Here is a 24,025-nt window from a genome sequence, read left to right as displayed (position 1 = left end):
GGCAGTAGGTATCAGTAGGTATCAGTAGGTATCAGTGAACTGGTAAAGGCAGTAGGTATCAGTGAGCTGATAAAGGCAGTAGGTATCAGTGAACTGATAAAGGCAGTAGGTATCAGTGAACTGATAAAGGCAGTAGGTATCAGTGAACTGATAAAGGCAGTAGGGATCAGTGAACTGATAAAGGCAGTAGGTATCAGTGAACTGGTAAAGGCAGTAGGTATCAGTGAACTGATAAAGGCAGTAGGTATCAGTAGGTATCAGTGAACTGATAAAGGCAGTAGGTATCAGTGAACTGGTAAAGGCAGTAGGTATCAGTGAACTGGTAAAGGCAGTAGGTATCAGTGAACTGATAAAGGCAGTAGGTATCAGTGAACAGATAAAGGCAGTAGGTATCAGTGAACTGATAAAGGCAGTAGGTATCAGTAGGTATCAGAGAACTGGTAAAGGCAGTAGGTATCAGTGAACTGATAAAGGCAGTAGGTATCAGTGAACTGATAAAGGCAGTAGGTATCAGTGAACTGATAAAGGCAGTAGGTATCAGTGAACTGGTAAGGCAGTAGGTATCAGTGAACTGGTAAAGGCAGTAGGTATCAGTGAACTGATAAAGGCAGTAGGTATCAGTGAACTGATAAAGGCAGTAGGTATCAGTGAACTGATAAAGGCAGTAGGTATCAGTAGGTATCAGTGAACTGGTAAAGGCAGTAGGTATCAGTGAACTGATAAAGGCAGTAGGTATCAGTGAGCTGATAAAGGCAGTAGGTATCAGTGAACTGATAAAGGCAGTAGGTATCAGTGAACTGGTAAAGGCAGTAGGTATCAGTGAACTGGTAAAGGCAGTAGGTATCAGTGAACTGATAAAGGCAGTAGGTATCAGTGAACTGGTAAAGGCAGTAGGTATCAGTGAACTGATAAAGGCAGTAGGTATCAGTGAACTGATAAAGGCAGTAGGTATCAGTAGGTATCAGTGAACTGGTAAAGGCAGTAGGTATCAGTGAACTGATAAAGGCAGTAGGTATCAGTGAGCTGATAAAGGCAGTAGGTATCAGTGAACTGATAAAGGCAGTAGGTATCAGTGAACTGGTAAAGGCAGTAGGTATCAGTGAACTGGTAAAGGCAGTAGGTATCAGTGAACTGATAAAGGCAGTAGGTATCAGTGAACTGGTAAAGGCAGTAGGTATCAGTGAACTGATAAAGGCAGTAGGTATCAGTGAACTGGTAAAGGCAGTAGGTATCAGTGAACTGATAAAGAAAGTAGGTATCAGTGAACTGGTAAAGGCAGTAGGTATCAGTGAACTGATAAAGGCAGTAGGTATCAGTAGGTATCAGTGAACTGGTAAAGGCAGTAGGTATCAGTGAACTGATAAAGGCAGTAGGTATCAGTAGGTATCAGTGAACTGGTAAAGGCAGTAGTATCAGTAGGTATCAGTGAACTGATAAAGGCAGTAGGTATCAGTGAACTGGTAAAGGCAGTAGGTATCAGTGAACTGGTAAAGGCAGTAGGTATCAGTGAACTGATAAAGGCAGTAGGTATCAGTGAACTGATAAAGGCAGTAGGTATCAGTGAACTGATAAAGGCAGTAGGTATCAGTGAACTGATAAAGGCAGTAGGTATCAGTGAACTGATAAAGGCAGTAGGTATCAGTGAACTGGTAAAGGCAGTAGGTATCAGTGAACTGGTAAAGGCAGTAGGTATCAGTGAACTGGTAAAGGCAGTAGGTATCAGTGAACTGGTAAAGGCAGTAGGTATCAGTGAACTGATAAAGGCAGTAGGTATCAGTGAACTGATAAAGGCAGTAGGTATCAGTGAACTGGTAAAGGCAGTAGGTATCAGTGAACTGATAAAGGCAGTAGGTATCAGTGAACTGATAAAGGCAGTAGGTATCAGTGAACTGATAAAGGCAGTAGGTATCAGTGAACTGATAAAGGCAGTAGGTATCAGTGAACTGATAAAGGCAGCAGGTATCAGTGAACTGATAAAGGCAGTAGGTATCAGTGAACTGATAAAGGCAGTAGGTATCAGTGAACTGGTAAAGGCAGTAGGTATCAGTGAACTGATAAAGGCAGTAGGTATCAGTGAACTGATAAAGGCAGTAGGTATCAGTGAACTGGTAAAGGCAGTAGGTATCAGTGAACTGATAAAGGCAGTAGGTATCAGTGAACTGGTAAAGGCAGTAGGTATCAGTGAACTGATAAAGGCAGTAGGTATCAGTGAACTGGTAAAGGCAGTAGGTATCAGTGAACTGGTAAAGGCAGTAGGTATCAGTGAACTGATAAAGGCAGTAGGTATCAGTGAACTGGTAAAGGCAGTAGGTATCAGTGAACTGGTAAAGGCAGTAGGTATCAGTGAGCATATGGAGTGAAAGCGGATTTGACCCGGGAACAGTATTCAGGGGCAGAAAGACAGATTTTTTTTACCTTGTCAGCTCGGGGATTCGAACCAGCAACCTTTCAGTTACTGGCCCAATGCTCTAACCACTAGGCTACCTGCCGCCACCAATCATGAAAAAACAAATATTTGCAGTTGCGACATCACAAAGCCCATGAAAATACACACCTACATAGATGCTCGTTTGGCTACAAAATCTCAGCCAATTGATTGCCATATGCTGCCCATATGTCCTTGAATAGCAGCATTTGGAGTCTATTTACCCACACCAAGGTCAAATCTGCAGCATGGTTAAAAACAGCATTAACAACAGTATAATGTCTGAGAAATACTACTGCACCTATACTGATGACCCCATCTCCTACCCCCTTAATACTGCACCTATACTGATGACCCCATTCTACCTCCTTACTACTGCACCTATACTGATGCCCCATTCTCCTACCTCCTTACTACTGCACCTATACTGATGACCCCATTCTCCTACCTCCTTACTACTGCACCTATACTACTGTCCCCATTCTCCTACCTCCTTACTACTGCACCTATACTGATGACCCCATTCTACCTCCTTACTACTGCACCTATACTGATGACCCCATTCTACCTCCTTACTACTGCACCTATACTGATGCCCCCATTCTCCTTCCTCCTTACTACTGCACCTATACTGATGCCCCATTCTCCTACCTCCTTACTACTGCACCTATACTGATGCCCCATTCTCCTACCTCCTTACTACTGCACCTATACTGATGCCCCATTCTCCTACCTCCTTACTACTGCACCTATACTGATGCCCCATTCTCCTACCTCCTTACTACTGCACCTTCTGTTGTTCCCATACTGTTGTTCCCACTCTGTTGTTCCCATAATGTTGTTCCCACTCTGTTGTTCCCAATCTGTTGTTCCCAATCTGTTGTTCCCACTCTGTTGTTCCCATTCTGTTGTTCCCACACTGATGTTCCCATGCTGATGTTACCATGCTGATGTTCCCATGCTGATGTTCCCATGCTGATGTTACCATGCTGATGTTACCATGCTGATGTTCCCATGCTGATGTTCCCATGCTGATGTTACCATGCTGATGTTCCCATGCTGATGTTCCCATGCTGATGTTCCCATGCTGATGTTACCATGCTGATGTTACCATGCTGATGTTCCCATGCTGATGTTCCCATGCTGATGTTCCCATGCTGATGTTACCATGCTGATGTTACCATGCTGATGTTCCCATGCTGATGTTCCCATGCTGATGTTCCCATGCTGATGTTACCATGCTGATGTTCCCATGCTGATGTTACCATGCTGATGTTACCATGCTGATGTTACCATGCTGATGTTCCCATGCTGATGTTACCATGCTGATTTACCATGCTGATGTTACCATGCTGATGTTCCCATGCTGATGTTCCCATGCTGATGTTACCATGCTGATGTTACCATGCTGATGTTCCCACACTGATGCCCCCATATGTAATAATACGTCATATAAAAAAAGATTAGTGAAACATTAGAAAGGTAGGACACCCATGGCTTTACACTTAGCAATAATGTCACTGAGGGCACCATGTCACCAAGGACACCATGTCACCAAGGACACAATGTCACCAAGGGCACCATGTCACCAAGGGCACCATGTCACCAAGGACACAATGTCACCAAGGGCACCAAGGACACCATGTCACCAAGGGCACCATGTCACCAAGGACACCATGTCACCAAGGGCACCATGTCACCAAGGGCACCATGTCACCAAGGACACCATGTCACCAAGGACACCATGTCACCAAGGACACCATTCACATGGTTAGCTATGAACAGAAACATTGTAATCCAAAAATGCATTAATAATCAACCCCAGATACTTGTACTGACAACATGTATTATGTCAAGACAACAGAAGAAAATGAAATGTGTTACACGACCTGCTGAGTTCCTATAGTGAAAGGCCCTGCTGAGTTCCTATAGTGAAAGGCCCTGCTGAGTTCCTATAGCAAAATGCCCTGCTGAGTTCCTATAGTGAAAGGCCCTGCTGAGTTCCTATAGTGAAAGGCCCTGCTGAGTTCCTGTAGCAGAAGGCCCTGCTGAGTTCCTATAGTGAAAGGCCCTGCTGAGTTCCTATAGTGAAAGGCCCTGCTGAGTTCCTATAGTGAAAGGCCCTGCTGAGTTCCTATAGTGAAAGGCCCTGCTGAGTTCCTATAGTGAAAGGCCCTGCTATAGTGAAAGGCCCTGCTGAGTTCCTATAGTGAGAGGCCCTGCTGAGTTCCTATAGTGAAAGGCCCTGCTGAGTTCCTATAGTGAAAGGCCCTGCTGAGTTCCTATAGTGAAAGGCCCTGCTGAGTTCCTATAGTGAAAGGCCCTGCTGAGTTCCTATAGTGAAAGGCCCTGCTGAGTTCCTATAGTGAAAGGCCCTGCTGAGTTCCTATAGTGAGAGGCCCTGCTGAGTTCCTATAGCGGAAGGCCCTGCTGAGTTCCTATAGTGGAAGGCCCTGCTATAGTGAAAGGCCCTGCTGAGTTCCTATAGCAAAATGCCCTGCTGACTTCCTATACTGAAAGGCCCTGCTGAGTTCCTATAGCGGGAAGGCCCTGCTGAGTTCCTATAGTGAAAGGCCCTGCTGAGTTCCTATAGTGGAAGGCCTGCTATAGTGAAAGGCTCTGCTGAGTTCCTATAGCAAAATGCCCTGCTGACTTCCTATACTGAAAGGCCCTGCTGAGTTCCTATAGCGGAAGGCCCTGCTGAGTTCCTAGAGCGAAAGGCCCTGCTGAGTTCCTATAGTGAAATGCCCTGCTGAGTTCCTATAGTGGAAGGCCCTGCTGAGTTCCTATAGTGGAAGGCCCTGCTGAGTTCCTATAGCGAAAGGCCCTGCTGAGTTCCTATAGTGAAAGGCCCCTGCTGAGTTCCTATAGTGAAAGGCCCTGCTGAGTTCCTATAGTGAAATGCCCTGCTGAGTTCCTATAGTGAAAGGCCCTGCTGAGTTCCTATAGTGAGAGGCCCTGCTGAGTCCCTATAGTGAGAGGCCCTGCTGAGTTCCTATAGCGGAAGGCCCTGCCTAGTTCCTATAGTGGAAGGCCCTGCTATAGTGAAAGGCCCTGCTGAGTTCCTATAGCAAAATGCCCTGCTGACTTCCTATACTGAAAGGCCCTGCTGAGTTCCTATAGCGGAAGGCCCTGCTGAGTTCCTATAGTGAAAGGCCCTGCTGAGTTCCTATAGTGGAAGGCCCTGCTATAGTGAAAGGCTCTGCTGAGTTCCTATAGCAAAATGCCCTGCTGACTTCCTATACTGAAAGGCCCTGCTGAGTTCCTATAGCGGAAGGCCCTGCTGAGTTCCTAGAGCGAAAGGCCCTGCTGAGTTCCTATAGTGAATGCCCTGCTGAGTTCCTATAGTGGAAGGCCCTGCTGAGTTCCTATAGTGGAAGGCCCTGCTATAGTGAAAGGCCCTGCTGAGTTCCTATAGTGAAAGGCCCTGCTGAGTTCCTATAGTGAAAGGCCCTGCTGAGTTCCTATAGTGGAAGGCCCTGCTGAGTTCCTATAGTGGAAGGCCCTGCTGAGTTCCTATAGCGAAAGGCCCTGCTGAGTTCCTATAGTGAAAGGCCCTGCTGAGTTCCTATAGTGAAAGGCCCTGCTGAGTTCCTATAGTGGAAGGCCCTGCTGAGTTCCTATAGTGGAAGGCCCTGCTATAGTGAAAGGCCCTGCTGAGTTCCTATAGTGAAAGGCCCTGCTGAGTTCCTATAGTGGAAGGCCCTTCCTATAGTGGAAGGCCCTTCCTATAGTGGAAGGCCCTGCTGAGTTCCTATAGTGGAAGGCCCTGCTATAGTGAAAGGCCCTGCTGAGTTCCTATAGTGAAAGGCCCTGCTGAGTTCCTATAGTGAAAGGCCTTGCTGAGTTCCTATAGTGGAAGGCCCTGCTATAGTGAAAGGCCCTGCTGAGTTCCTATAGCGGAAGGCCCTGCTGAGTTCCTATAGTGGAAGGCCCTGCTGAGTTCCTATAGTGAAAGGCCCCTGCTGAGTTCCTATAGTGAAAGGCCCTGCTGAGTTCCTATAGTGGAAGGCCCTGCTATAGTGAAAGGCCCTGCTGAGTTCCTATAGTGAAAGGCCCTGCTGAGTTCCTATAGTGAAAGGCCCTGCTGAGTTCCTATAGTGGAAGGCCCTGCTATAGTGAAAGGCCCTGCTGAGTTCCTATAGTGAAAGGCCCTGCTGAGTTCCTATAGTGAAAGGCCCTGCTGAGTTCCTATAGTGAAAGGCCCTGCTGAGTTCCTATAGTGAAAGGCCCTGCTGAGTTCCTATAGTGGAAGGCCCTGCTATAGTGAAAGGCCCTGCTGAGTTCCTATAGTGAAAGGCCCCTGCTGAGTTCCTATAGTGAAAGGCCCTGCTGAGTTCCTATAGTGAAAGGCCCTGCCTGAGTTCCTATAGTGAGAGGCCCTGCTGAGTTCCTATAGCGGAAGGCCCTGCTGAGTTCCTATAGTGGAAGGCCCTGCTATAGTGAAAGGCCCTGCTGAGTTCCTATAGCAAAATGCCCTGCTGACTTCCTATACTGAAAGGCCCTGCTGAGTTCCTATAGCGGAAGGCCCTGCTGAGTTCCTATAGTGGAAGGCCCTGCTGAGTTCCTATAGTGGAAGGCCCTGCTATAGTGAAAGGCTCTGCTGAGTTCCTATAGCAAAATGCCCTGCTGACTTCCTATACTGAAAGGCCCTGCTTGAGTTCCTATAGCGGAAGGCCCTGCTGAGTTCCTAGAGCGAAAGGCCCTGCTGAGTTCCTATAGTGAAATGCCCTGCTGAGTTCCTATAGTGAAAGGCCCTGCTGAGTTCCTATAGTGGAAGGCCCTGCTGAGTTCCTATAGTGAAAGGCCCTGCTGAGTTCCTATAGTGAAAGGCCCTGCTGAGTTCCTATAGTGAAAGGCCCTGCTGAATTCCTATAGTGAAAGGCCCTGCTGAGTTCCTATAGTGAAAGGCCCTGCTGAGTTCCTATAGTGAGAGGCCCTGCTGAGTTCCTATAGCGGAAGGCCCTGCTGAGTTCCTATAGTGGAAGGCCCTGCTATAGTGAAAGGCCCTGCTGAGTTCCTATAGCAAAATGCCCTGCTGACTTCCTATACTGAAAGGCCCTGCTGAGTTCCTATAGCGGAAGGCCCTGCTGAGTTCCTATAGTGAAAGGCCCTGCTGAGTTCCTATAGTGGAAGGCCCTGCTATAGTGAAAGGCTCTGCTGAGTTCCTATATCCTATAGCAAAATGCCCTGCTGACTTCCTATACTGAAAGGCCCTGCTGAGTTCCTATAGCGGAAGGCCCTGCTGAGTTCCTAGAGCGAAAGGCCCTGCTGAGTTCCTATAGTGAAATGCCCCTGCTGAGTTCCTATAGTGAAAGGCCCTGCTGAGTTCCTATAGTGGAAGGCCCCTGCTGAGTTCCTATAGCGAAAGGCCCTGCTGAGTTCCTATAGCGAAAGGCCCTGCTGAGTTCCTATAGCGAAAGGCCCTGCTGAGTTCCTATAGCGAAAGGCCCTGCTGAGTTCCTATAGTGAAAGGCCCTGCTGAGTTCCTATAGTGAAAGGCCCTGCTGAGTTCCTATAGTGGAAGGCCCTGCTGAGTTCCTATAGTGAAAGGCCCTGCTGAGTTCCTATAGTGGAAGGCCCTGCTGAGTTCCTATGGTGGAAGGCCCTGCTGAGTTCCTATAGTGGAAGGCCCTGCTGAGTTCCTATAGTGGAAGGCCCTGCTATAGTGAAAGGCCCTGCTGAGTTCCTATAGTGGAAGGCCCCTGCTGAGTTCCTATAGTGGAAGGCCCTGCTATAGTGAAAGGCCCTGCTGAGTTCCTAGAGTGAAAGGCCCTGCTGAGTTCCTATAGTGAAAGGCCCTGCTGAGTTCCTATAGTGGAAGGCCCTGCTGAGTTCCTATAGTGGAAGGCCCTGCTGAGTTCCTATAGCGAAAGGCCCTGCTGAGTTCCTATAGTGAAAGGCCCTGCTGAGTTCCTATAGTGAAAGGCCCTGCTGAGTTCCTATAGTGGAAGGCCCTGCTGAGTTCCTATAGTGAAGGCCTTGCTGAGGTTCCTATAGTGGAAGGCCCTGCTGAGTTCCTATAGTGGAAGGCCCTGCTATAGTGAAAGGCCCTGCTGAGTTCCTATAGTGAAAGGCCCTGCTGAGTTCCTATAGTGGAAGGCCCTGCTGAGTTCCTATAGTGGAAGGCCCTGCTGAGTTCCTATAGTGAAAGGCCCTGCTGAGTTCCTATAGTGGAAGGCCCTGCTGAGTTCCTATAGTGGAAGGCCCTGCTGAGTTCCTATAGTGGAAGGCCCTGCTATAGTGAAAGGCCCTGCTGAGTTCCTATAGTGAAAGGCCCTGCTGAGTTCCTATAGTGGAAGGCCCTGCTGAGTTCCTATAGTGGAAGGCCCTTCCTATAGTGGAAGGCCCTGCTGAGTTCCTATAGTGGAAGGCCCTGCTATAGTGAAAGGCCCTGCTGAGTTCCTATAGTGAAAGGCCCTGCTGAGTTCCTATAGCTGAAAGGCCCTGCTGAGTTCCTATAGTGAAAGGCCCTGCTGAGTTCCTATAGTGAAAGGCCCTGCTGAGTTCCTATAGTGGAAGGCCCTGCTATAGTGAAAGGCCCTGCTGAGTTCCTATAGCGGAAGGCCCTGCTGAGTTCCTATAGTGGAAGGCCCTGCTGAGTTCCTATAGTGAAAGGCCCTGCTGAGTTCCTATAGTGAAAGGCCCTGCTGAGTTCCTATAGTGGAAGGCCCTGCTATAGTGAAAGGCCCTGCTGAGTTCCTATAGTGAAAGGCCCTGCTGAGTTCCTATAGTGAAAGGCCCTGCTGAGTTCCTATAGTGGAAGGCCCTGCTATAGTGAAAGGCCCTGCTGAGTTCCTATAGTGAAAGGCCCTGCTGAGTTCCTATAGTGAAAGGCCCTGCTGAGTTCCCTATAGTGAGAGGCCCTGCTGAGTTCCTATAGCGGAAGGCCCTGCCTAGTTCCTATAGTGGAAGGGCCCTGCTATAGTGAAAGGCCCTGCTGAGTTCCTATAGCAAAATGCCCTGCTGACTTCCTATACTGAAAGGCCCTGCCTGAGTTCCTATAGCGGAAGGCCCTGCTGAGTTCCTATAGTGAAAGGCCCTGCTGAGTTCCTATAGTGGAAGGCCCTGCTATAGTGAAAGGCTCTGCTGAGTTCCTATAGCAAAATGCCCTGCTGACTTCCTATACTGAAAGGCCCTGCTGAGTTCCCTATAGCGGAAGGCCCTGCTGAGTTCCTAGAGCGAAAGGCCCTGCTGAGTTCCTATAGTGAAATGCCCCTGCTGAGTTCCTATAGTGGAAGGCCCTGCTGAGTTCCTAGTAGGAAGGCCCTGCTATAGTGAAAGGCCCTGCTGAGTTTCCTATAGTGAAAGGCCCTGCTGAGTTCCCTATAGTGAAAGGCCCTGCTGAGTTCCTATAGTGGAATGCCCTGCTGAGTTCCTATAGTGGAAGGCCCTGCTGAGTTCCTATAGCGAAAGGCCCTGCTGAGTTCCTATAGTGAAAGGCCCTGCTGAGTTCCTATAGTGAAAGGCCCTGCTGAGTTCCTATAGTGGAAGGCCCTGCTGAGTTCCTATAGTGGAAGGCCCTGCTATAGTGAAAGGCCCTGCTGAGTTCCTATAGTGAAAGGCCCTGCTGAGTTCCTATAGTGGAAGGCCCTTCCTATAGTGGAAGGCCCTGCTGAGTTCCTATAGTGGAAGGCCCTGCTATAGTGAAAGGCCCTGCTGAGTTCCTATAGCGGAAGGCCCTGCTGATTTCCTATAGTGGAAGGCCCTGCTGAGTTCCTATAGTGAAAGGCCCTGCTGAGTTCCTATAGTGAAAGGCCCTGCTGAGTTCCTATAGTGGAAGGCCCTGCTATAGTGAAAGGCCCTGCCTGAGTTCCTATAGTGAAAGGCCCTGCTGAGTTCCTATAGTGAAAGGCCCTGCTGAGTTCCTATAGTGAAAGGCCCTGCTGAGTTCCTATAGTGGAAGGCCCCTGCTATAGTGAAAGGCCCTGCTGAGTTCCTATAGTGAAAGGCCCTGCTGAGTTCCTAGAGCGAAAGGCCCTGCTGAGTTCCTATAGTGAAATGCCCTGCTGAGTTCCTATAGTGGAAGGCCCTGCTGAGTTCCTATAGTGGAAGGCCCTGCTGAGTTCCTATAGCGAAAGGCCCTGCTGAGTTCCTATAGTGAAAGGCCCTGCTGAGTTCCTATAGTGAAAGGCCCTGCTGAGTTCCTATAGTGAAATGCCCTGCTGAGTTCCTATAGTGAAAGGCCCTGCTGAGTTCCTATAGTGAGAGGCCCTGCTGAGTCCCTATAGTGAGAGGCCCTGCTGGAGTTCCTATAGCGGAAGGGCCCTGCCTAGTTCCTATAGTGGAAGGCCCTGCTATAGTGAAAGGCCCTGCTGAGTTCCTATAGCAAAATGCCCTGCTGACTTCCTATACTGAAAGGCCCTGCTGAGTTCCTATAGCGGAAGGCCCTGCTGAGTTCCTATAGTGAAAGGCCCTGCTGAGTTCCTATAGTGGAAGGCCCTGCTATAGTGAAAGGCTCTGCTGAGTTCCTATAGCAAAATGCCCTGCTGACTTCCTATACTGAAAGGCCCTGCTGAGTTCCTATAGCGGAAGGCCCTGCTGAGTTCCTAGAGCGAAAGGCCCTGCTGAGTTCCTATAGTGAAATGCCCTGCTGAGTTCCTATAGTGGAAGGCCCTGCTGAGTTCCTATAGTGGAAGGCCCTGCTATAGTGAAAGGCCCTGCTGAGTTCCTATAGTGAAAGGCCCTGCTGAGTTCCTATAGTGAAAGGCCCTGCTGAGTTCCTATAGTGGAAGGCCCTGCTGAGTTCCTATAGTGGAAGGCCCTGCTGAGTTCCTATAGCGAAAGGCCCTGCTGAGTTCCTATAGTGAAAGGCCCTGCTGAGTTCCTATAGTGAAAGGCCCTGCTGAGTTCCTATAGTGGAAGGCCCTGCTGAGTTCCTATAGTGGAAGGCCCTGCTATAGTGAAAGGCCCTGCTGAGTTCCTATAGTGAAAGGCCCTGCTGAGTTCCTATAGTGGAAGGCCCTTCCTATAGTGGAAGGCCCTGCTGAGTTCCTATAGTGGAAGGCCCTGCTATAGTGAAAGGCCCTGCTGAGTTCCTATAGCGGAAGGCCCTGCTGAGTTCCTATAGTGGAAGGCCCTGCTGAGTTCCTATAGTGAAAGGCCCTGCTGAGTTCCTATAGTGAAAGGCCCTGCTGAGTTCCTATAGTGGAAGGCCCTGCTATAGTGAAAGGCCCTGCTGAGTTCCTATAGTGAAAGGCCCTGCTGAGTTCCTATAGTGAAAGGCCCTGCTGAGTTCCTATAGTGGAAGGCCCTGCTATAGTGAAAGGCCCTGCTGAGTTCCTATAGTGAAAGGCCCTGCTGAGTTCCTATAGTGAAAGGCCCTGCTGAGTTCCTATAGTGAAAGGCCCTGCTGAGTTCCTATAGTGAAAGGCCCTGCTGAGTTCCTATAGTGGAAGGCCCTGCTATAGTGAAAGGCCCTGCTGAGTTCCTATAGTGAAAGGCCCTGCTGAGTTCCTATAGTGAAAGGCCCTGCTGAGTTCCTATAGTGAAAGGCCCTGCTGAGTTCCTATAGTGAGAGGCCCTGCTGAGTTCCTATAGCGGAAGGCCCTGCTGAGTTCCTATAGTGGAAGGCCCTGCTATAGTGAAAGGCCCTGCTGAGTTCCTATAGCAAAATGCCCTGCTGACTTCCTATACTGAAAGGCCCTGCTGAGTTCCTATAGCGGAAGGCCCTGCTGAGTTCCTATAGTGGAAGGCCCTGCTGAGTTCCTATAGTGGAAGGCCCTGCTATAGTGAAAGGCTCTGCTGAGTTCCTATAGCAAAATGCCCTGCTGACTTCCTATACTGAAAGGCCCTGCTGAGTTCCTATAGCGGAAGGCCCTGCTGAGTTCCTAGAGCGAAAGGCCCTGCTGAGTTCCTATAGTGAAATGCCCTGCTGAGTTCCTATAGTGAAAGGCCCTGCTGAGTTCCTATAGTGGAAGGCCCTGCTGAGTTCCTATAGTGAAAGGCCCTGCTGAGTTCCTATAGTGAAAGGCCCTGCTGAGTTCCTATAGTGAAAGGCCCTGCTGAATTCCTATAGTGAAAGGCCCTGCTGAGATCCTATAGTGAAAGGCCCTGCTGAGTTCCTATAGTGAGAGGCCCTGCTGAGTTCCTATAGCGGAAGGCCCTGCCTAGTTCCTATAGTGGAAGGCCCTGCTATAGTGAAAGGCCCTGCTGAGTTCCTATAGCAAAATGCCCTGCTGACTTCCTATACTGAAAGGCCCTGCTGAGTTCCTATAGCGGAAGGCCCTGCTGAGTTCCTATAGTGAAAGGCCCTGCTGAGTTCCTATAGTGGAAGGCCCTGCTATAGTGAAAGGCTCTGCTGAGTTCCTATATCCTATAGCAAAATGCCCTGCTGACTTCCTATACTGAAAGGCCCTGCTGAGTTCCTATAGCGGAAGGCCCTGCTGAGTTCCTAGAGCGAAAGGCCCTGCTGAGTTCCTAGAGCGAAAGGCCCTGCTGAGTTCCTATAGTGAAATGCCCTGCTGAGTTCCTATAGTGAAAGGCCCTGCTGAGTTCCTATAGTGGAAGGCCCTGCTGAGTTCCTATAGCGAAAGGCCCTGCTGAGTTCCTATAGCGAAAGGCCCTGCTGAGTTCCTATAGCGAAAGGCCCTGCTGAGTTCCTATAGCGAAAGGCCCTGCTGAGTTCCTATAGTGAAAGGCCCTGCTGAGTTCCTATAGTGAAAGGCCCTGCTGAGTTCCTATAGTGGAAGGCCCTGCTGAGTTCCTATAGTGAAAGGCCCTGCTGAGTTCCTATAGTGGAAGGCCCTGCTGAGTTCCTATGGTGGAAGGCCCTGCTGAGTTCCTATAGTGGAAGGCCCTGCTGAGTTCCTATAGTGGAAGGCCCTGCTATAGTGAAAGGCCCTGCTGAGTTCCTATAGTGGAAGGCCCTGCTGAGTTCCTATAGTGGAAGGCCCTGCTATAGTGAAAGGCCCTGCTGAGTTCCTAGAGTGAAAGGCCCTGCTGAGTTCCTATAGTGAAAGGCCCTGCTGAGTTCCTATAGTGGAAGGCCCTGCTGAGTTCCTATAGTGGAAGGCCCTGCTGAGTTCCTATAGCGAAAGGCCCTGCTGAGTTCCTATAGTGAAAGGCCCTGCTGAGTTCCTATAGTGAAAGGCCCTGCTGAGTTCCTATAGTGGAAGGCCCTGCTGAGTTCCTATAGTGAAAGGCCTTGCTGAGTTCCTATAGTGGAAGGCCCTGCTGAGTTCCTATAGTGGAAGGCCCTGCTATAGTGAAAGGCCCTGCTGAGTTCCTATAGTGAAAGGCCCTGCTGAGTTCCTATAGTGGAAGGCCCTGCTGAGTTCCTATAGTGGAAGGCCCTGCTGAGTTCCTATAGTGAAAGGCCCTGCTGAGTTCCTATAGTGGAAGGCCCTGCTGAGTTCCTATAGTGGAAGGCCCTGCTGAGTTCCTATAGTGGAAGGCCCTGCTATAGTGAAAGGCCCTGCTGAGTTCCTATAGTGAAAGGCCCTGCTGAGTTCCTATAGTGGAAGGCCCTGCTGAGTTCCTATAGTGGAAGGCCCTGCTATAGTGAAAGGCCCTGCTGAGTTCCTATAGTGAAAGGCCCTGCTGAGTTCCTATAGTGGAAGGCCCTGCTGAGTTCCTATAGTGGAAGGCCCTGCTATAGTGAAAGGCCCTGCTGAGTTCCTATAGTGAAAGGCCCTGCTGAGTTCCTATAGCGGAAGGCCCTGCTGAGTTCCTATAGTGAAAGGCCCTGCTGAGTTCCTATAGTGAAAGGCCCTGCTGAGTTCCTATAGTGGAAGGCCCTGCTATAGTGAAAGGCCCTGCTGAGTTCCTATAGCGGAAGGCCCTGCTGAGTTCCTATAGTGGAAGGCCCTGCTGAGTTCCTATAGTGAAAGGCCCTGCTGAGTTCCTATAGTGAAAGGCCCTGCTGAGTTCCTATAGTGGAAGGCCCTGCTATAGTGAAAGGCCCTGCTGAGTTCCTATAGTGAAAGGCCCTGCTGAGTTCCTATAGTGAAAGGCCCTGCTGAGTTCCTATAGTGGAAGGCCCTGCTATAGTGAAAGGCCCTGCTGAGTTCCTATAGTGAAAGGCCCTGCTGAGTTCCTATAGTGAAAGGCCCTGCTGAGTTCCTATAGTGAGAGGCCCTGCTGAGTTCCTATAGCGGAAGGCCCTGCTGAGTTCCTATAGTGGAAGGCCCTGCTATAGTGAAAGGCCCTGCTGAGTTCCTATAGCAAAATGCCCTGCTGACTTCCTATACTGAAAGGCCCTGCTGAGTTCCTATAGCGGAAGGCCCTGCTGAGTTCCTATAGTGAAAGGCCCTGCTGAGTTCCTATAGTGGAAGGCCCTGCTATAGTGAAAGGCTCTGCTGAGTTCCTATAGCAAAATGCCCTGCTGACTTCCTATACTGAAAGGCCCTGCTGAGTTCCTATAGCGGAAGGCCCTGCTGAGTTCCTAGAGCGAAAGGCCCTGCTGAGTTCCTATAGTGAAATGCCCTGCTGAGTTCCTATAGTGGAAGGCCCTGCTGAGTTCCTATAGTGGAAGGCCCTGCTGAGTTCCTATAGCGAAAGGCCCTGCTGAGTTCCTATAGTGAAAGGCCCTGCTGAGTTCCTATAGTGAAAGGCCCTGCTGAGTTCCTATAGTGAAATGCCCTGCTGAGTTCCTATAGTGAAAGGCCCTGCTGAGTTCCTATAGTGAGAGGCCCTGCTGAGTCCCTATAGTGAGAGGCCCTGCTGAGTTCCTATAGCGGAAGGCCCTGCCTAGTTCCTATAGTGGAAGGCCCTGCTATAGTGAAAGGCCCTGCTGAGTTCCTATAGCAAAATGCCCTGCTGACTTCCTATACTGAAAGGCCCTGCTGAGTTCCTATAGCGGAAGGCCCTGCTGAGTTCCTATAGTGAAAGGCCCTGCTGAGTTCCTATAGTGGAAGGCCCTGCTATAGTGAAAGGCTCTGCTGAGTTCCTATAGCAAAATGCCCTGCTGACTTCCTATACTGAAAGGCCCTGCTGAGTTCCTATAGCGGAAGGCCCTGCTGAGTTCCTAGAGCGAAAGGCCCTGCTGAGTTCCTATAGTGAAATGCCCTGCTGAGTTCCTATAGTGGAAGGCCCTGCTGAGTTCCTATAGTGGAAGGCCCTGCTATAGTGAAAGGCCCTGCTGAGTTCCTATAGTGAAAGGCCCTGCTGAGTTCCTATAGTGAAAGGCCCTGCTGAGTTCCTATAGTGGAAGGCCCTGCTGAGTTCCTATAGTGGAAGGACCTGCTGAGTTCCTATAGCGAAAGGCCCTGCTGAGTTCCTATAGTGAAAGGCCCTGCTGAGTTCCTATAGTGAAAGGCCCTGCTGAGTTCCTATAGTGGAAGGCCCTGCTGAGTTCCTATAGTGGAAGGCCCTGCTATAGTGAAAGGCCCTGCTGAGTTCCTATAGTGAAAGGCCCTGCTGAGTTCCTATAGTGGAAGGCCCTTCCTATAGTGGAAGGCCCTTCCTATAGTGGAAGGCCCTGCTGAGTTCCTATAGTGGAAGGCCCTGCTATAGTGAAAGGCCCTGCTGAGTTCCTATAGTGAAAGGCCCTGCTGAGTTCCTATAGTGAAAGGCCTTGCTGAGTTCCTATAGTGGAAGGCCCTGCTATAGTGAAAGGCCCTGCTGAGTTCCTATAGCGGAAGGCCCTGCTGAGTTCCTAGAGTGAAAGGCCCTGCTGAGTTCCTATAGTGAAAGGCCCTGCTGAGTTCCTATAGTGAAAGGCCCTGCTGAGTTCCTATAGTGGAAGGCCCTGCTATAGTGAAAGGCCCTGCTGAGTTCCTATAGTGAAAGGCCCTGCTGAGTTCCTATAGTGAAAGGCCCTGCTGAGTTCCTATAGTGGAAGGCCCTGCTATAGTGAAAGGCCCTGCTGAGTTCCTATAGTGAAAGGCCCTGCTGAGTTCCTATAGTGAAAGGCCCTGCTGAGTTCCTATAGTGAAAGGCCCTGCTGAGTTCCTATAGTGGAAGGCCCTGCTATAGTGAAAGGCCCTGCTGAGTTCCTATAGTGAAAGGCCCTGCTGAGTTCCTATAGTGAAAGGCCCTGCTGAGTTCCTATAGTGAAAGGCCCTGCTGAGTTCCTATAGTGAGAGGCCCTGCTGAGTTCCTATAGCGGAAGGCCCTGCTGAGTTCCTATAGTGGAAGGCCCTGCTATAGTGAAAGGCCCTGCTGAGTTCCTATAGCAAAATGCCCTGCTGACTTCCTATACTGAAAGGCCCTGCTGAGTTCCTATAGCGGAAGGCCCTGCTGAGTTCCTATAGTGGAAGGCCCTGCTGAGTTCCTATAGTGGAAGGCCCTGCTATAGTGAAAGGCTCTGCTGAGTTCCTATAGCAAAATGCCCTGCTGACTTCCTATACTGAAAGGCCCTGCTGAGTTCCTATAGCGGAAGGCCCTGCTGAGTTCCTAGAGCGAAAGGCCCTGCTGAGTTCCTATAGTGAAATGCCCTGCTGAGTTCCTATAGTGAAAGGCCCTGCTGAGTTCCTATAGTGGAAGGCCCTGCTGAGTTCCTATAGTGAAAGGCCCTGCTGAGTTCCTATAGTGAAAGGCCCTGCTGAGTTCCTATAGTGAAAGGCCCTGCTGAATTCCTATAGTGAAAGGCCCTGCTGAGTTCCTATAGTGAAAGGCCCTGCTGAGTTCCTATAGTGAGAGGCCCTGCTGAGTTCCTATAGCGGAAGGCCCTGCCTAGTTCCTATAGTGGAAGGCCCTGCTATAGTGAAAGGCCCTGCTGAGTTCCTATAGCAAAATGCCCTGCTGACTTCCTATACTGAAAGGCCCTGCTGAGTTCCTATAGCGGAAGGCCCTGCTGAGTTCCTATAGTGAAAGGCCCTGCTGAGTTCCTATAGTGGAAGGCCCTGCTATAGTGAAAGGCTCTGCTGAGTTCCTATATCCTATAGCAAAATGCCCTGCTGACTTCCTATACTGAAAGGCCCTGCTGAGTTCCTATAGCGGAAGGCCCTGCTGAGTTCCTAGAGCGAAAGGCCCTGCTGAGTTCCTATAGTGAAATGCCCTGCTGAGTTCCTATAGTGAAAGGCCCTGCTGAGTTCCTATAGTGGAAGGCCCTGCTGAGTTCCTATAGCGAAAGGCCCTGCTGAGTTCCTATAGCGAAAGGCCCTGCTGAGTTCCTATAGCGAAAGGCCCTGCTGAGTTCCTATAGCGAAAGGCCCTGCTGAGTTCCTATAGTGAAAGGCCCTGCTGAGTTCCTATAGTGAAAGGCCCTGCTGAGTTCCTATAGTGGAAGGCCCTGCTGAGTTCCTATAGTGAAAGGCCCTGCTGAGTTCCTATAGTGGAAGGCCCTGCTGAGTTCCTATGGTGGAAGGCCCTGCTGAGTTCCTATAGTGGAAGGCCCTGCTGAGTTCCTATAGTGGAAGGCCCTGCTATAGTGAAAGGCCCTGCTGAGTTCCTATAGTGGAAGGCCCTGCTGAGTTCCTATAGTGGAAGGCCCTGCTATAGTGAAAGGCCCTGCTGAGTTCCTAGAGTGAAAGGCCCTGCTGAGTTCCTATAGTGAAAGGCCCTGCTGAGTTCCTATAGTGGAAGGCCCTGCTGAGTTCCTATAGTGGAAGGCCCTGCTGAGTTCCTATAGCGAAAGGCCCTGCTGAGTTCCTATAGTGAAAGGCCCTGCTGAGTTCCTATAGTGAAAGGCCCTGCTGAGTTCCTATAGTGGAAGGCCCTGCTGAGTTCCTATAGTGAAAGGCCTTGCTGAGTTCCTATAGTGGAAGGCCCTGCTGAGTTCCTATAGTGGAAGGCCCTGCTATAGTGAAAGGCCCTGCTGAGTTCCTATAGTGAAAGGCCCTGCTGAGTTCCTATAGTGGAAGGCCCTGCTGAGTTCCTATAGTGGAAGGCCCTGCTGAGTTCCTATAGTGAAAGGCCCTGCTGAGTTCCTATAGTGGAAGGCCCTGCTGAGTTCCTATAGTGGAAGGCCCTGCTGAGTTCCTATAGTGGAAGGCCCTGCTATAGTGAAAGGCCCTGCTGAGTTCCTATAGTGAAAGGCCCTGCTGAGTTCCTATAGTGGAAGGCCCTGCTGAGTTCCTATAGTGGAAGGCCCTTCCTATAGTGGAAGGCCCTGCTGAGTTCCTATAGTGGAAGGCCCTGCTATAGTGAAAGGCCCTGCTGAGTTCCTATAGTGAAAGGCCCTGCTGAGTTCCTATAGCGGAAGGCCCTGCTGAGTTCCTATAGTGAAAGGCCCTGCTGAGTTCCTATAGTGAAAGGCCCTGCTGAGTTCCTATAGTGGAAGGCCCTGCTATAGTGAAAGGCCCTGCTGAGTTCCTATAGCGGAAGGCCCTGCTGAGTTCCTATAGTGGAAGGCCCTGCTGAGTTCCTATAGTGAAAGGCCCTGCTGAGTTCCTATAGTGAAAGGCCCTGCTGAGTTCCTATAGTGGAAGGCCCTGCTATAGTGAAAGGCCCTGCTGAGTTCCTATAGTGAAAGGCCCTGCTGAGTTCCTATAGTGAAAGGCCCTGCTGAGTTCCTATAGTGGAAGGCCCTGCTATAGTGAAAGGCCCTGCTGAGTTCCTATAGTGAAAGGCCCTGCTGAGTTCCTATAGTGAAAGGCCCTGCTGAGTTCCTATAGTGAAAGGCCCTGCTGAGTTCCTATAGTGGAAGGCCCTGCTGAGTTCCTATAGTGAAAGGCCTTGCTGAGTTCCTATAGTGGAAGGCCCTGCTGAGTTCCTATAGTGGAAGGCCCTGCTGAGTTCCTATAGTGGAAGGCCCTGCTATAGTGAAAGGCCCTGCTGAGTTCCTATAGTGAAAGGCCCTGCTGAGTTCCTATAGTGGAAGGCCCTGCTGAGTTCCTATAGTGGAAGGCCCTGCTGAGTTCCTATAGTGAAAGGCCCTGCTGAGTTCCTATAGTGGAAGGCCCTGCTGAGTTCCTATAGTGGAAGGCCCTGCTGAGTTCCTATAGTGGAAGGCCCTGCTATAGTGAAAGGCCCTGCTGAGTTCCTATAGTGAAAGGCCCTGCTGAGTTCCTATAGTGGAAGGCCCTGCTGAGTTCCTATAGTGGAAGGCCCTTCCTATAGTGGAAGGCCCTGCTGAGTTCCTATAGTGGAAGGCCCTGCTATAGTGAAAGGCCCTGCTGAGTTCCTATAGTGAAAGGCCCTGCTGAGTTCCTATAGTGGAAGGCCCTGCTATAGTGAAAGGCCCTGCTGAGTTCCTATAGCGGAAGGCCCTGCTGAGTTCCTATAGTGGAAGGCCCTGCTGAGTTCCTATAGTGAAAGGCCCTGCTGAGTTCCTATAGTGAAAGGCCCTGCTGAGTTCCTATAGTGGAAGGCCCTGCTATAGTGAAAGGCCCTGCTGAGTTCCTATAGTGAAAGGCCCTGCTGAGTTCCTATAGTGAAAGGCCCTGCTGAGTTCCTATAGTGGAAGGCCCTGCTATAGTGAAAGGCCCTGCTGAGTTCCTATAGTGAAAGGCCCTGCTGAGTTCCTATAGTGAAAGGCCCTGCTGAGTTCCTATAGTGAAAGGCCCTGCTGAGTTCCTATAGTGAAAGGCCCTGCTGAGTTCCTATAGTGGAAGGCCCTGCTATAGTGGAAGGTAGAGTTCCTATAGTGAACTAACTTAGTTGTCTACACTGAAATTCAGTTTTTAATCGTTCACACCAGTTAAAAACAATATTTAACATTTATTGAAGCTCATCTTCAGTTTCAGATATCAATACAATTCCATCTGCATACAAAAAAACAGACACTTGTTCTTTGTTTAGACGGACAGCTTTTCCTAGAGCTTTGTGTGTGTGTGTGTGTGTGTGTATACCCTTCCTACCCAGTATACTAGCAGCTCTGGTCTTGTTCCTGACGTAGGTGCGACTAGCCGGGTCGTCCCCAACCAACACCACACCCAGGTGGGGTCTCATGTTGCCGCCGGTGACCAGCTCCTCCACCTCCCTCTGAATCTCTCTGTGAATCTGACGTGCCATCTCTGTCCCTGACACCACCACTGCAGCATGCCTGCACACACACACACACACACACACACAAACAAACAAACACGTTTTTTAGGCTGGCTGAATATTACACCATTACATGAGATGACTAGAATGCTGCAGGGACAAGGTGGCTTTGAGGTGTGGAGCTATTATAAACTTGCTATAATTAAATCCCATCTATTTACTGTCTGATATCATCAAAAGGACTCTCCGTATCATTTGAGAAGTGTAAGGGTTTCAAAAACTGGACTAGTCTTAAGTGACAGTGGATAAAAACAACATAGTGTGTCATCTCAAATTGATCTGACAGGTGCTCGTGACAGGAGTTATCTTTGGCACCTAATGCGCATTGTCAGGCCTATTGCAACCTTGTTGAACTGAGCCGGGATAACTAACTAGCTAACTAGCTCAACCTCATAGCCTCCCCTCAAGAGAGATAATGCAGAAATTAATGCAATGCAAGTTCGACGCGTTTGTTAACAGTAACTAGCTATCATCCTATCTGTTGTGTTTTAAATCTGCCCCCCCCCCCCCCCGTTATTTTCCGCCAGCTATCCAGCACGTGCCCTTGCTACAGTACACTGCACGATGCAGCTAGCTGTCAATCTCACCGACTGATAGGTGACGAACAGGTCACCCCTTCACCGGTATCAGCTAGCAGCAGTATGGAGCATCCCTCCTCTCTGTCTCCCTCACATGTTTCTTGCTTCTTACCTGGTGACTGACGCATGGAGATGTCTTCTCTGGCTCTCGCACTTTCTGTGCATCCGTAGTTTGGCTCGGTAGTGGTGGAAGGACAGACTGTTACAAATCCTGTAGGAGGAGCGTAGCGGGGAGATAGAGGCCGCCATGTTGCCCGCCCCGCCGCTGTGTGTTTGTGACTGTGGATAGGGTGTAGCCCAACGGCCTGCAGATGGCGTTATTTGGGATTGATAGTTTCATTGTACCGTCCAATTGCATTGTATGCAGCGGGCAATACACTTGTATCCCGGTGAACCGGTTCATACCTAAAACATTCTCCATTCACGCTACAAATGCGTAGATGTTCCCCTTAACAATATTTAATGGCGAGAAGGCATGGGGGGGGGGGACCTGTAAAATATGCATACTTTCTTTATTAAATGTGTTTTTTAACCACATTCTAGTGGCTAATGCTACTTCCTAATGTTGCGTTGTGCATTCAGCCAGCCTCGATCAAACCTACATCATCCTTGCGTTTTGGTACACCAGAAATACATTCACGCTGCGTTTGCCTTTCAGCATTGGCAGATGCAGTTTGCAGTGGGTTCTGTGTGATGCATATGTTGAATAAATCCAATTTATCCATCAAAGTGTATACGTATGCCTCACGTCAACCAGATGCATCAAACTCTTCGCTTTCAGGTGGAACATTGTCAATGGAACAATGGAACAGTTCTGTGGTCAATATGTTCAACCCTTCAGTTGCTTTACCATGCGGTGGTACAAACAGAAGTGCACACACTGCAACTAGCTATCTTTGAGCTAGTTGGAAAGCGAAGCACGTGTGCCATGTACAGAAATGCGGACTAGACATCCTGTAAAACAAAACTCCTATGCATCTGGTGGACATCAGGCATTAGATGGCTTGACAGAAATGGAAGCAGAAGGTGACTGTTGAACTTTTTTTTTGCACACATATCCAGATGATACTGCATAGTGTAACGACCCTGGGTTTATAAGCGCGGATATCGATTCAGGCGCTCGAGGGTGCTTTTATGGCAGTCGATAGTGCGCTGGACTTCGGGCTAGAAGGTCGAGGGTTCGAGACCTGCTACGTGCCTTTTTCTATTTTAATTGTTTTATTCTTCTTATTATTTTTATTAACAACAAATCAATACAGAAAGTACATGAGGGAACACAAGTACATATTGATTACATACAATGGACAATCGAACCAAGGGGTACAATATCACATTACAATTACACAAGGACCTTAAGGGACATACATACACTTGTTTTTCTGTTTGTAAATGTACATTTGTGTGTATGAAATTTGTCCAAAGAATAATTAAATTATTTACATAAAAACGTTTCAGCTTATTTCTATCTATGTAAAGAATCCAAGCAGTACATCTCTCCACAATAGTGTAAAATCTTCATAAATGTGTTCAATTATAAACCTACTGATGTCTTGCCACAGTTTTCTTACATGAATACAATGCCCAAAAATATATGCAACACTGTTTCTGGGTGGTCATTACAAAAGGAGCAATTTGAGTTGATGTTTTCCTTAAACTTCTTCATATAGTGGTTGGCAGGATAATATTTATGAATATTTTTTTATGGAAACTTCCTTAATTTTGTTAACAAGTAGGTATGTGCGTGGCAACATCCAAACTTTTTTCCAACAGATATTATCAATAAATAAGGTATAGATACAACATCCTGCTGAAACAAGGATTGTATTGCTCTGTTGTTGAATGGACCAAAAGAGAAACAAATCTTTCCTACTGATGAGTCAACAGGGTCAACAGAAGGTAGGCTCTGAGGGTCAGGTCTTGACACATTCCTGAATAACATAGCAACACCTGAGGGAATGGCATCTAAAACAATTGCAAAATCTTTAGGCGTTACAGGGACCTTGTAAAGTGATAAGAATTCCTTATAACTGAGTAAAAGACCCTCTGCATTTACCAGTTGGCTCACCAATAGGATATTATTTCAGAACCAATATTCTAAAAACAAAGTAGTCTTTTTATACAATATGTCCCGATTATTCCATATATAATATCTGTGTGGATATTTTTTTTCTTCTAAATTAAGGACCATGAATAGAAAACCTGCCAATGAAAAGCAGAAAGTTTCACTGGAATTTTGTCAATATTATAATTGCAAAACCACATGAAGCCACCAAAAGTAGAGAAGACACGATGAAGAATAAAATTCCAGATAGAAGTGGTTCTTCTTAGGAATTGTTTTATCCAATTGATCTTAAGAGTATTATTTAAAGTAGTAAAGTCCAGAAAATTCAGTCTACCATTCTCATAAGTGTTCATTACAACAGTTTTCCTAATGTAATGGGTACGGTTTCTCCACAGAAAGTTGAAAAGCATCTGGTCTATCTCCTTGCATATTTTACGGTCAAGATATAAAGATAGAGCACCATATGTTAGTCTAGAGATACCTTCAGCCTTGGTTATTAGGACTCTACCTTTTAAAGATAAGTCCCTCTGTAGCCATTGATTTAGTTTCTTCTGGGGTTTTTTAATAAGAGGATTAAAATGTAGTAAGCCTCTAGACTTCTGATCCTTTGTAATGGTTATGCCTAAATATGGAAGTTCTTCTTTTACTGGAATACCATAACATGAAGGTGTCACACAATCTTTGACAGCCATGAGTTCACATTTATTAATGTTAAGATATAGACCAGACGCTTTGGAAAAGGATTGTATCACATTGATCGATTATGGGAATTTGGTTAGCGTCTTTCAGAGAAAGTGTAGTATCATCAGCCAGCTGGCTTATAATAATTTATTTACCAGCCATGTAAATACCTTTTACAGGACTATTATTTAAAGAATTTGTAAGAAGTTGGGTGATTAATAAAAACAGGTACGGGGAGATAGGACAACCTTGCCTAATTCCTCTCTTTAACTCAAATCTAGGTGAGGTGCCATATTTCAATTTGATAGAGCTGTTTTCCATTTGCACAGAGAGTCTTAATAGCCTTACAGAACAAATCCCCAAAGCCAAGTCTCCCAAGGGAGTGGAAGAGAAACTGTGTCAAATGCT

General features: G+C 48.4%; 1 protein-coding gene across 1 annotated transcript in view; it reads right to left on the bottom strand.

Moving 5' to 3' along the window:
• LOC109885553 (probable bifunctional methylenetetrahydrofolate dehydrogenase/cyclohydrolase 2) overlaps positions 1-21,186 on the bottom strand; it is a 34,358-nt gene extending 13,172 nt beyond the window's left edge. Inside the window, 2 exon segments of the mRNA XM_031829485.1 lie at positions 20,110-20,294; positions 20,987-21,186. Coding sequence (XP_031685345.1) covers positions 20,110-20,294; positions 20,987-21,123 — 322 coding nt within the window. The 5' untranslated portion in view covers positions 21,124-21,186.
• Positions 21,187-24,025: the final 2,839 nt, after the last annotated feature.

Source organism: Oncorhynchus kisutch, linkage group LG8 (assembly GCF_002021735.2).
Source record: "Oncorhynchus kisutch isolate 150728-3 linkage group LG8, Okis_V2, whole genome shotgun sequence".
NCBI lineage: Eukaryota > Metazoa > Chordata > Actinopteri > Salmoniformes > Salmonidae > Oncorhynchus > Oncorhynchus kisutch.
The sequence above is the reverse complement of the archived record's forward strand: the minus strand, read 5'-3'. Positions and strand labels throughout refer to the sequence as shown.